At 38.2% G+C, this 13,196-nt stretch overlaps 1 protein-coding gene across 3 annotated transcripts in view; it reads left to right on the forward strand.

The window, feature by feature from the left end:
* Window positions 1-13,196, forward strand: part of arhgap10 (Rho GTPase activating protein 10) — a 57,875-nt gene that overhangs the window by 20,849 nt on the left and 23,830 nt on the right. For all 3 annotated transcript variants that reach the window (XM_042484797.1, XM_042484796.1, XM_042484795.1), the window contains exons 6-15: window positions 1,400-1,510; window positions 1,708-1,812; window positions 2,442-2,571; window positions 3,635-3,741; window positions 3,857-3,951; window positions 5,984-6,065; window positions 6,284-6,326; window positions 6,437-6,505; window positions 7,546-7,620; window positions 10,345-10,429. In XM_042484797.1, coding sequence (XP_042340731.1) covers window positions 1,400-1,510; window positions 1,708-1,812; window positions 2,442-2,571; window positions 3,635-3,741; window positions 3,857-3,951; window positions 5,984-6,065; window positions 6,284-6,326; window positions 6,437-6,505; window positions 7,546-7,620; window positions 10,345-10,429 — 902 coding nt within the window. The remainder of the gene's footprint in view (window positions 1-1,399; window positions 1,511-1,707; window positions 1,813-2,441; window positions 2,572-3,634; window positions 3,742-3,856; window positions 3,952-5,983; window positions 6,066-6,283; window positions 6,327-6,436; window positions 6,506-7,545; window positions 7,621-10,344; window positions 10,430-13,196) is intronic.

The raw sequence follows: 13,196 nt of genomic DNA on the forward strand, positions 1-13,196 counted from the left end.
TACACCAACCAGAGAGGACACTTGAAACTGTTGACATTATGACTGCAGGCTGTTTTGTTCCCTGTGTTTTGATACAGGGGTCTGTGGTACCAACAGTGATCTCTATCAGAGTTGAATAAATAGAGCCAGTGATTTGCTCACAGCCACAAGAGTCATAAACTTCATCAACACTGCATCAGTTGTTTAAGTCCACTCAGTAAACAGTGGCATATATTATGAAAAGCAGCATGTGAACTTTAAGTTAAAAAAAAAAAAAAAAAGTTACTTATCAGTAGTTGACATTATGTAGGCAAGGATATAAGCCAGAAATCCTACCATATTAAGAAGATACATCACATAATTGCAATTACAGATGCATTGATTTTGTTAAATTGCAAATCTTGGTATACTGTTGTATATATACTCTTTAGCAGGTGTTATTCTGAGTTCAGTTTTTAAACAATGCGACTCTAGAGTTCTTAGATGTTTACTGTAATTCTGGTGTAGCACAATGGTCGTCCCCTTCTCGACAAAAAGAAAACAAATCCTCCCGGCCGGCCAGCCAGCATTGGCCTTTCTGTGTTTAAATTTTCCCACACATTCTCACACGTCTGATGTCTCTTGACAAAATCGAAAAAGACTTGTTACACAATTTGAATATTTTTACTTACCTTCAGCCAGGCCTAAAGATGAAAAATATGCTAACGTCAGCAATGTCATTTGCGGCATCAGTATACTCTATTTACTATTTTACAAATTTACATAATACATCAAGGCATGACAGAAATGTATACATTTCATTCTGTTGTGTTATTGGTCAGTAGTGCTATATGCAAGTACGTCATCACTTCTTTTTTAAGAGTTGCACTTGAATCACACTTGTTTTAAAAAACTTATTTAATGAATAAATACAAATATTAAAAAGCATTCACGGTTTTGTAAATGTTATATATTATTACTCTTGTTAAAATGTCATTACATTTATTGAAAAGCGTATAATGACTTGTTTAGGACTTGAAACTTGAAGTTCAGGACTTGGGACTTAAATCGGAACTTGCTAGTCTTGCGATTGCGATTTGAGTGCAAGGACTTGAGACACCCTTGTGACTTGCATAACAATGATTTTGTCCCACCACTGATTCTTTTTTAATCTAAATCAAAGGTATAAGGATTGTACAGATTACATAGCCCTCTGAGACAAGCTTGTTATTTGAGGCTATATAGATTAATTCCTATTATATATCATCAGTATCTGATCGAACACTTACCAACTTCACTATCCCATTTGTAAGACTGTAAAGCCATAAAAAGAAAAACCTCAAATTACACTGCATCAGAAGGGATCATAATGTTTCTCCTCTGCTTCCATGCATCTGTCTGTCTCTATAATCATCAAGGTGTGTGTTCTCCACCTCCACAGGCAGACATCCAGGTGGAAACCATGAGGCAGCACTTTCAGGAGGAGTCACTGGACTACGTGTGCAAACTGCAGGAGATCCAAGAGAGAAAGAAGTTTGAGTGTGTGGAGCCAGTGAGTGACTCACCTTAGTGGCTTGGCAGCACTCATGTGGCTTGCCTTTCATATTAATAAAAGCAAAGGGCAATATATGATGTCACATGGGGTTAAGTTATGAGTGATTTTTTTATGAGTTTCTCTTTCAGTTGCTGACTCTTTAGATTAACATCTCTGATCTGTTTCTGTTTCTTCCTGTGCTGTGATCTTTTTAGATGCTGGCCTTCTTTCAGACAGTCTTCACGTTTTATCACCAGGGCTTCGAGCTCGCCAAAGACTTTGACCATTATAAAAGAGCACTGCAGATCAATATTCAGAATGTAAGAAATATTGATGTTTTTTTATATTTGTAATGTGGATTGGGATGATTTGAACCATGACAATAGTTTTATGTATACAATATGTTTTTCTTCTTTTTTTCTACCAAATGAATAGAAAAGTTTTGAGTGTAATGGGTGCCAGTGTAAAATTATTTTTTTTCTTGTTTTTTATTTGACCACATATGGGAACAAAACCTTTTATATGCTGTCAGCCTATCAATTTCCTATGGCTCATTTGTTATGAAAGAGTTTCCTACTTATCATAGCCACTTAAGGTAAAAATAGAAGATTGTCAGATACAAGTTCAATATTTACTTTACTTTTTGTCTTGTTTTGGCCACCAGCTTCTGAAAGATATCTGGCTCTGCTTCATTTTTAGCTTCCTCCGGTACTTGTTAACCGCCATCAGTTAGGTTTCTGGTATTCTGCCATGCTATTGCAGTCTTATCTCAGTTTCATTCTTATTTTTAGTTTACTACCAACCACTTTCATAGAGATAAAGGGATTTCCAAGGGAAGCTCATAAATTTTGATTTGCAGAGGCCTCTCGTTAGGAGGGTCATCCTACCTAACCCCTGAGCATCAGGAAGTGACTTCCTAGAGTGTGTGTGTGCTTCCTTTCCCTACCAGACAAGGAGTCGATTTGAGGGCGCCCGGTCAGAGGTATACGAACTGATGAAGAGGATCAGGGAGACACCTCAAGAATACAGACAGACCAGCCCTATAAGTTGTGAAGGCTACCTCTATGTACAGGAAAAACGTAAGAGCTTTATATAGTTCCAATGTTTTTTTTTAATGTGGGGTGTCAAATTAGGACCATTCATAACATACTGCTGTGAGGAATCACAGTCAAGGCAAGAATGCATGACAAACTCCCCTTAAATACGCTGTCCAGTGTCAGGGTCAAAAGGGTACTTTTCTGGATTTCCTTCAGCTCCTGTTAAAGTGTGTGAAGGGTTTTACCCCATATTAACATTTGAGTTGGGAAATATTTTTGTACCTTCTGTAGGTTGTCAGTGCCTTTATCTAAAAGGATTATTGTGGCAGGAAAAGTTTGGATAGACAAGTAATTCTCTTTTATCTCTGTTATGAACAAAACATGGAGGTTCAAAGGCATTTTTAACCACCAGCAGCAGTGATGCAGTGTGATGCACCTGCAAAATGTTGCTGAAATAGCCATAAAGTGAACATTTTTTTATTTTTATTTTGTAGGGTGTTTGCAGGTCCTTTAAATGTCTTAAAGTATCTGTAATTCAATTTTATATATATATTAGTTCCTAATATAAAAAAGTCATGAAATAGTCCTCAAGGTTTATGAGGAAAAAAAAATCATTTTATCCAGTTTCATTTGTCCATCTTTTAAATTCCTTTTGTCATATTGAGTCAAGCTCTTCTGTGGTAAAGTCCACATTTCAGATATTACAAATCTTTAAAACTACCACTGAACCTAAAAGTTTCTATCTACCCTACACTTGCACTCACCTGTCGGCAAAATGCAGAGTAAAAGAACCAACCCCAAACACCATATTCTTACAAAAAAAACCTACCTACATTTGCACATGATGACAAATATACTACTAACCTTTATACTAACACTATACTTGCAATTTTTAAACACAAAAAAGATGATTTGTTCAAAGTGCAGTCTCAAATTTGGTTCAAAAACATCTTAAAAAGCATTAAAGTTAAGTGTCTTATTACTGTAGACACCCTGTTTTTTTTAAGTGGCTCCCTTGCTGACACACATAGTCATTGCAGACATCTTCCCTTGCACTTCGATCCAAATAGTGTTTAATGTCTGTATCACACCCTTGTTTCTGCAGGGCCACCTCCCTTTGGTTCAAGTTGGGTCAAACGCTACAGCACTTTTGTCAAAGAGCAGAAGATCCTGCACATGGTGACCTTCGACCACAGATCTGGTGGCAAGATGGTGAGTAGTCATAGAACACATAGAGCTGGGATTCTAATGCTACACAGTTTTATGATATTTCAACCATATCCACTATTAAATCTTTCACCTTTAAAGTTTGCTTTTTACTTTTCAGGGTGAGACGGAGTCTGTCACGCTCAAATCCTGTCTCCGCAAAACGACAGACGTGTTGGACAGGAGGTTCTGCTTAGAGCTCGACATAACTGATCGGTAAAACTTCATCTAACACGGATCCTCAAACACCCTGTAAAAGGGGTCAACTGATTTTTGTTTTTCAGGGCAAGTACTGACACAGATTATTAGGAGTTAATGAAACCGATAACCAATATTTGGAACTGATATGCAATTACAATAAAAATAAAAATCTTTCTGTCAATATTTAGAATTTGGACTACAACAAACTCCATCGCAAAACTTTGTCAAAATGCCTCTAGCAAATGTTTAATCAAAACGAAAACGTCCAACATCATATACAGCAAGTTCCCAGCAACTTTTTTTTTCATTAAGTCAAATGAAAGTTAAATAAAAAATGAAAAAATAAAAAAAAAAGCTCCCTGAGGTTTTACAAAGTAAAAGTTCTTCCCATGCTGAGACTTTCTTTGCACTTTGTAATTAATTAAATTTAACGCCGATCATTCAAATAAAATGCCAATACAGACAATCAGCTCCAATAATCAACCGGGCCGATAATTTGTTGACCCCAACCCTGATGATACTGTGCGTGTCGTTGGAGGTTTCATTTTACACTATGTCTCAAGTGACACTGTTACTTTTCTCCTGGATGACTCTTGTTGGAACACAATGCAAAATATTCTCACGTGCCGTGTCCCACAGCGGCCACAGAGCCTATAGATTATCTGCTGTGTTATTCCACATTAACAGTTTTGCTAAAGATCCTAGCTCCACACACTTGCTGATTACACTTTAGCTTGTGGCTCTATGTGTTTTGGATCGCAGAGGGCAGGACTGCAGGATTTGTGTTGGAGGGTTGCCCTTACACACTTAGCTGGGAGGGATTTGTCATACCCTGCTGTGCTTCCTGTAATAGATATCACATTTTGTCACACAACTTAACTCTGCCCTGCCCTTTTTTTGTAGTATTAATAGAGGAGCAATACCACATATTTAGTACGGAAATTTGAGTCCACACATCCATTCTGATTGGGATGAGTAAGTTGATATCCATCTGGTCCCACATGATTGTAGATCTCATAAACCAGCTGGGATGACTAATAGGGCTTATATTTGTAGTAAGTGCAAATCCAAGGTGTGCACCCTTTGCAGAAGGTGTTTTTTTGTTTCAAAGATTGCTAAACCTTTTTCTCAACAACATAATTTAAATACATTCACCTTGAAATACCAAAAATGCAGCGTTGATTCATAGTGGCTGACTCCCTGTTGGGTGCAGTGTAGGCTTCCAAGAGCCTTTGTTTTTTTTTCAAGTCCTGGGATATTTCATGAACCTCCCAATTTTTGTACCTCTGGGTGAAACATACTGTGCAAGCTGCTTTTTTTAAAAAAAATGTTTCTAGGGGGTGCTATGGAAAAAAATTTCACACCCAAACACGAAGCCTATAAAATATTAGATTTTTCGCCACTTCTGATGCGCTTTCAAGGTTTTTGAGTTTTCGAGCCCTATCAGCTCCTAAAAAAATAGCTTTTTTTATGAAATACTAATAATAAACAGAGTAATTGCAATAGGGTCCTCGCATAGAAAGACAAAAGGAAAAACAGAAATACAAGTTGTACAAAATTGAAATAAAAGTACATAGACATGCATCCATACACACATACACAGTTTAGATATACATGCACAATTAATGAATAAATCAACGTTTAAATGTAAATACACACACATTTATGCAAACATTAGTTACAGTTGTCAATGCACATTGTATTATGGTGTGAATGAATGAAGAATCTGTTATTGAAAGGTTCAGCATTTTCATATATGTCAAAAATGATTGCCATGTCCTATAATACTGATCTGTAGAGCCATGCAGCTTGCACTCTTGTTTCCTGTGAAAAAAATCCTCATGTGTTCTCCAGCCCACTGGACATGTGTGGGGGAGGCCTCCTGCCTTCACCTCACATGTGTAGATATCTTGCAATTTAGGAAGCAAAAGCAATAGCTGGCTAATCACATTTGATGTTTTATATTGACACTGACATCCCTTAATGCCTTACTGCACTTTACCTCAAAGGCTTTGCCTAATGCTGATGTGGTATGGCTCTCTTACAGGCCAGGCACGGTGCTAACAGTACAGGCTCTGTCGGAGGATGACCACAAGTTCTGGATGCAGGCCATGGGTGGGAAGGAACCTGTGAGTCAGCCGCCTGCACTGTGTCATCATCTACCACTCACACTTGGCTCATGTAGCCCCACTGTATTCTGTTAAACTGACATCTTATAGAAAACCATTCTTTTTAGTTTAATATGCTTCCATTATCATTATATACCTGCACTTTACTGTATATCCCGAGGGCTTAACTGTACATAAATAAACTTTAAAAAAACATGAAGATGTTTTTTTTCTTACAGATTGGGCACTATCTTGGTAGAACTTATTCTAAAGAAAGAGGAAGTAAGTAATCTAGCTGTACCGGACATTGTATTTTTTAAAGAATATCATTAAGTCTCATGAGCACAATGTTTCACCTCATTTTAAGTGTTTTGTTTTGCCTCCACTTGCAGTTGATGCCCAGCTGGATGATGTGGGTTTGAATTTTATGAAGAACTCCATAAGTGCCATAGAGACGAGAGGTAAGCCTCAGATTTGTAAATATATAAAAGCTCAGTTGAAAGAATTGCAAAGTGAATTATTTATCGTGAGAGTTGGTGGGTTGTGAACAGGTAACATGAGTGTAGTATCTTTATGTGTACACAAGGGGGCAGACTTGCTCCAATATTGAAACAAAAGGCTGAACAGCAGGTACTGCAGGCAGCGTGTACTGTAGAAATACTGATGTCTTTCATTGAGCAGACCTAAAGTTCTTATTCATTTGCTTCAGTCTTTATGTGTTTATCTGATCTCTTTCAGTCAAAGAGTCAGACTTGGTCTAGTCCCTCTCAACATGCCAGATATTACTTTATGCAATATTTATCTATTTTAATGAACATAGTTCAGATTGCAATGACAGCTGCTGTATTCTCCAAATACATGTAGGTATTTTCTGTCTATCTATATATCTATATGTGCATATATATATTTATATATATATATATATATGCATACAGACTCCCCACAGTCATGAAATTATTAAATTAGAAAAGCAGTCTCCAGACACGGAAATCATTTTGATATAAAAAGAATGTTAGAATGAATGCTACTGTTGAACGTCACTTATATCACGCTATACGCAGTGATGCATACCGCAGGTTGGCAGCAGGAATGTCCAACGTGCCTATCCAGAAATGCCTTGGGAAGTGCATGTTTATTAATGTTTAAATTTTGAACAACAAATATGATACATATATCAAGAGATAGGCAGGTCATAGCTGTGCTAGATGGAGGCTCTACATTAAAATGTCAAAAGTTTTTGGTGCACAAACATCAGCAGTTTTGGTGCTGAGCAGAATTGTGGCCAAATTAAGCTGAAATGAAGCGTTCATACCTGTCCAGATTTGAAATGGCACCCAACTTCAAACCACGTCTGAGAGGTGTCACTGGTAAAAATGTGTGGAAACCTTGTGTATAATATTTTATTTTTGTTTGTGTTTAATTTATTGTTTGCTTTTTGTGTCCTTTTTGCAACTTTATTAAGAAAAGTGCCATACAAATAAAGTTTCATTGTTGTTGTCAGGTATTAATGACCAGGGCCTGTACAGAGTTGTCGGAGTAAGCTCCAAGGTCCAGAAGCTCCTCTCATTAATGATTGGTAAGTTAAAGCCTCTTAGATTTTCTTCCTGCTCTGGAAATGTATTTTTTGTGCAGAGTTTCTGGTAAGAGCTGAATGTAGTTAAAATTTTAATTTATATGCCACTGCACTATCTCTGTGATATTAGGTTGCCCCCAGTTAGCTGAAAGTGCTGACGTAATGGATGTGTCTGTCGGGGCGATATTAAAAAAGATAGCGATTGACAATCAGCCCATGACTCAGCCTATCAGTACCATGTCTTTCTAAAGTGCAACAAGTGCCAGGATGTATCTTTGCCTCACTTCATTTTAGTTTTATATCCCGTAGAAAACCAGACAGTATCCCTCCCATCAACATCCTTGCACTTTTGGGCTTTTGCTTCATTAACACAGCACTAAAACCGACTCGCACGTGCTCATGGCTGGCTCAGTCTGTCAGTTGCCTTTATGCCTCCTACTTGTCTTCAATCCCTTTCACTCAACTCCTTTCTATAGAGCTTGTCCTCTGTCCTTTCCATTGCTTTCTGTCTGCTCTCTGGTTTCCTGCCGTTTCCAGCAGACACCAGCTCACTTTCAGCTCTGTGTTCAGAATGACAACAAACTCAGGCAGCCGCCAGCCTGTCTCAGCTTCCTTTCCAAAACCTTCCAGCCTCCCAACCTGCCGACTCATGCTGTAGACTCCATTAACACTCTGCTGCGGCACTCTGAGAAGTTTCTGTAAAGCTTGAATATAGTAAAATAAGCATTCGTCTGAGGGTTTGAAATTCCACATGTTCTTGTGAATGAGTCAGAAGTATTACTTGCATTTAAATGTTTGTTCCCTGAAAAACAACACAGAACAGGATATTGTCATTAAGATGAACATTACTTATACTGGATCCCTGAAATGACAGAGGTAGTACTACTTCTACACAAACCAACACATTCACAAACATTTCATGCATACAACAGTTCACACTGAGTGGGTGAAGCGAGCTTTAAACCCTGAAGAAAGACTTCGGATCCTCCCACTCCTCCTCCTTTTCATCTCTCACCCACCGACATGGCCAGGGTCCAATCAGAGAGGACAGAGTGATAGAAAACGAGTCTCCCATCATATTACAGTACAAACAAAGAGAGCGGCACCTATTGAATGTCAGGCAACAGTATAACAGGAAGACGACTGTAAAATTGAGCTGCGTTCTGTCTCTGTAGTGTCTGTTGTACAGTAAGTGGCAGGGGAGAGTGTGGTGCTGGTCGGGATATGGCTATCACAGCTGCTGAGGTTTTGGTTCTATAGATATAATTGCAGAGTGAGGCAAAATTTGAGGAATGCAGTGAGATGTTTCCAAAGAGCTACTCAATACATTCCACATTTTCATTGTTAAAGGCATTTACCTACCATTTACCCAAGGATGATGCCACAAATGTTTCAATCTTGTACTGTCATGAGCGTGAGCCTTTCGGGCATGAGTAAATGAACAATTCCTTCTGTGCAGCAATACAGTTGGCGAGTGTAGTTCAGTAGAAAGAAAATAGTTCCTTTGAAATTGCTCACAACAATGTTTGAGGATTATCTTAAGTAACGCGGTCATGATTCCTGGAAAGAGACATTGTTGAGCACCTAAAGCCGAGTGCCATCTAGTTTCATTGCATTATTGAGAAGGCAGACGTCTCTACAGCTCATATCTTCAGCACTTGGCAACTAACAGCAAAACAATGTAGTTTGATAAATAACACCGCAGATAGGAGCAGAAAAATATGTATTTTTTTAATCTGGAGTGTACTGTCCCCATCGATATTAAATTGTATGGCAACATGTTTTTCTGCACATAATGGTGTCATGGGAGCTGCAGTTCAGCTACCACACTACAGTCACCACACAGTGGGGTTATGTCCCTAAAGGCTTAATGTAGATAAATAACATAGAACAACAAATAATTACATCTCTGAGCTTACTGCTGCTTTGTGGTCAGTAGCTTCATAATCAATGCTACTCCAACTGCTACTGCCAAAAATATATATTTGTGTCCTTGACCTAACCAAGCCTGAGCCTGTTTGTGTTAGAGCAGACCACAGAGCCTGTGCAGACCCCATCAATCTCAACACATACACACTTACAGAGGCGAAGCTTTGGCTACAAACACTCTTCAGAAGCATTTGCTTTCAGAAGTTGATATTGGACAGGCCATTTTGTGGACAGAGCAGGCGGAGAAACACACAGTCCTCCTGGCTGCGGTGCTTAGTTGAAATCAAAAACATAAATATCCACAGACCACCTACCACCCACGAAGCCAAAGTGACCTGAGCCCTGCACAGTACATGTGTGTGACTCACAACACTGACACATTGCACCTCCACATCCTCTGTAATTCATCAGAGGTTACTTAAGGTGTGACTAAAGCCCCCTGAATTTTCAGCACAACACAGCGCTGGAGTCCCTGTGGAGCCAGTGAAGTAGTGAGGGATTAATTAAACTTGTAATGAGTATAGAACCAGCAGCCCTCTACAGAAGCTGTAACTTCCTTCCATATCCACTGGGGCTAGACTCGACCCCCAAGGCTGGTAGCACTGCTTTTATCCTCACATGGCTAATTACAAGTTACATATTTATATTACATATTTTGACTTTCTAGGCAGACCACAGAATCACAGTCTGGAGTCTGGAGCTTAATGCAGAAAACCATAGTTAGCTTGTGCTTTGTGTTGTTATCTTAGTCAGTGAGCTTTTGAGTAAGAAAATGTTTTATGGTTGTGATTCATTCAGATGAGAAGAGCAATGAAGTGGATCTGTCTACCAGCGAGGACTGGGACGTCAAGACAATAACAAGTGCACTAAAGCTTTATCTCAGGTAAGCATCAGTGAGATTAAAGACACACAATAGCACCTTTACAAATGTAAACCATCTAGAGCTGTTGAATAATTTAAGTCAACCAACAGAGTATCAATTTGCCACTAATCTGATCATTGATTAATTGTTTTAGATATTTTTTTTAATCCAAAAGTTCCAGTATCCACAGTTTTCTGCTTTTCAAATATGACTGTTTGATTCCTTAATTTGTTATTTGTGATTGCATATTGAATATCTTTGAGTTTTGAACTGTTGGAGGAAAACAAGCAATGCATCACCTGTTTGATATCAAAGCTAACATTTTTCAATATATATTTATTTATTTTATGGACAAATTAGCAATAAAATCTTAGAAGGAATCAGCTGACTAATTGATCATGCAAATAATAATTAGTTGCCGCTCTAAAACCATCAGGTTCCACTCATAGGCACTGATAATATCATTCATTTTCTAATGATTTTTATTACACATAACATCAGTCTTTAAAAGCAGGAAAGGACAACACTTGCGGTGTCATGATATCCAAAATCTAAGACGATATCTAGTCTCACTTCGCGATATCAAAAAAATATTGATACATCGCCCAGTGTTGAAATGCAAGCTAAGTTTCCGTATTTTTGTCTTTGTACTGATGCATTCAAACAGATGATTTGACTCGACTTGACCAGTTCAGAAACACTCGGACCTGGATTGATCATTTTGATTCATCTCGTAAAGCATCAAACTCTATTATTCAGAGTTGCTATGTGTCGAAGCAAATCCTCTTCTGACCTAAGAGAACCCCAGTGGTTAATGGAACATTTTCTTTCTCTCTTTTGATGAATATGATAGAGCCTCTGTTCGCTTGAATATGAAACATTGAATCCATTGTTGTCTCTGTCTTTTATAAAAATGAGTTAATTATGCAAAGTGCCTTTGCATAATTAACTCCTTGCGAGGTCACATTGCTTACTGTATGCCTGTTCCACATTCACCAACTCCTTCCTTGGTTGACAGATAGTGTGGGTGAAGTTCAAAGATTAAAAATGTAGTGGGGCTCCAGAAGGCTGAGGCAGTTTTCATTTAAATGCCAATTTGTTTTTGTAAACATGTGCAGTTAGCAACAAATTGAGTTGGCTTTGCAGATTTAAATGAAAGCAAAGTTATGTTTTTTGAGTTTGGAATCTGCTTCTTTTCCTTACAAAAAATACTCACAAGAAGCTGATGCTTATGTATTTAAATAATTAAATGTCAAATTAAAAAAGACAACTATTCATTATGATTAAGCCATATTTTCAATAATTTGTAGCAGTTTAATTAACAGTGCTTAAGTTCAAATACAGAATAACAGCATTAAAGTTGTTGTTAATCTACTTCATTTCTCTCTTATTTTCACTGTTAGTAATTCAAGGGTGGGTCCATCTGCATTCTTTTCTGGGTTTTTTGAATGGAAACTCCCACTCAGCTGTCATTAAAAAGCAGTGACATAGGTTACAGCACTGATCCTCCATACATGCCTTCGCTGTCAATGTAAGCGGAGAGTGAGAACAGTGTTAGCTTGGCAGGTTTGAGCTTGGAGATGAAACATGGTGCTATTTTACCTTCATTTAACCAGGTGGAGACACATCGAGATATAATATAATAATGCATTTGTATTGTTTGAACACATAATTAGATCCACAGTCAGTTTATTACCTCCGGTTAGATGGCGGTCAGCATGCTCCCTGTTCGGGGAGGCAAACAAGAGTAGCAGCACACATAAGTTTAGCAATGTAGCCTACAGCTGTGGACGCCAGCTTAGTTTTTCCCTGAAAGTACACAATAAAACAACTAACTAACCAATCAGCGATAGTGGTAACTAGTAACTCCTTGTGTTCTGCAAAGCACAATTACCATTTCTGTCAAAGGAGTCTGGTGGCTATGGACAGGAGGAGCAGCCAATAAAAGAACCACCAAAATAAACAGAACATCAGTTTAAGTGTACGCTATATTAGGTTTATTTTACTGTGCCACATTGCCATCAGACAGCTCTTTCCAGCAGGGAACTGAAGCCGTCAGCAATGGTTTCTTCAATGCCACCAGACTCCATTGATAGAAACAGTTATTTTACCTCACAGCACACTGGAGCTGCAGGTTTAACCCCCCAGGCTATCACTTAGTCTGATTGTTATTGTATGACTTTCAGAACTGAATCAACATTGCATCCACAGTAGTGCGTTGTTTTATATGTAAACAACATTATGCAGAAACCGTCATCATGTCACATGGATAAGTTTTCTTTAAAGAAGGCTTGGGAAAGTAGCATTCTGAGGCTAAAACATAACCAAATTTGATTTTGTGGATATGATTACATCATGAAAACTACTGGAAAGCTACAGAATGATGTAAACCCACAAAAATATAAAAATAATAGAGCTGCTCTTTAAAGTGCCACCGAAATTAAAATAGTAGTTTTTCATGTAATTTTAAGACTATTGTCCGTCAAGTATTCTAACCAGGATAAAAATGACAATGATAAGGTTATGTTGTGATTGGCTGATTGTAAGCTTTGACCCATGCCAGGAAGCATTTTCTAATGGGTCGTAGGACTCTGTCACACTTATAATCTTCTCTCGTTTCATCTCGCAGAGTAGAGGAGGGCTTGACTGTGTTTAGTCAGGCAATCCTCTCCGCAACATTTAGTCATATTTAAACACAGTTTAAGCCAACACAGCATATCCATATTGTTATGCTATATTAAACCATGCTGAGTGTTGCTCTGACTTGTCTTTTACTTTGTGTCTGGCC

Source organism: Plectropomus leopardus, chromosome 4 (assembly GCF_008729295.1).
Source record: "Plectropomus leopardus isolate mb chromosome 4, YSFRI_Pleo_2.0, whole genome shotgun sequence".
NCBI lineage: Eukaryota > Metazoa > Chordata > Actinopteri > Perciformes > Serranidae > Plectropomus > Plectropomus leopardus.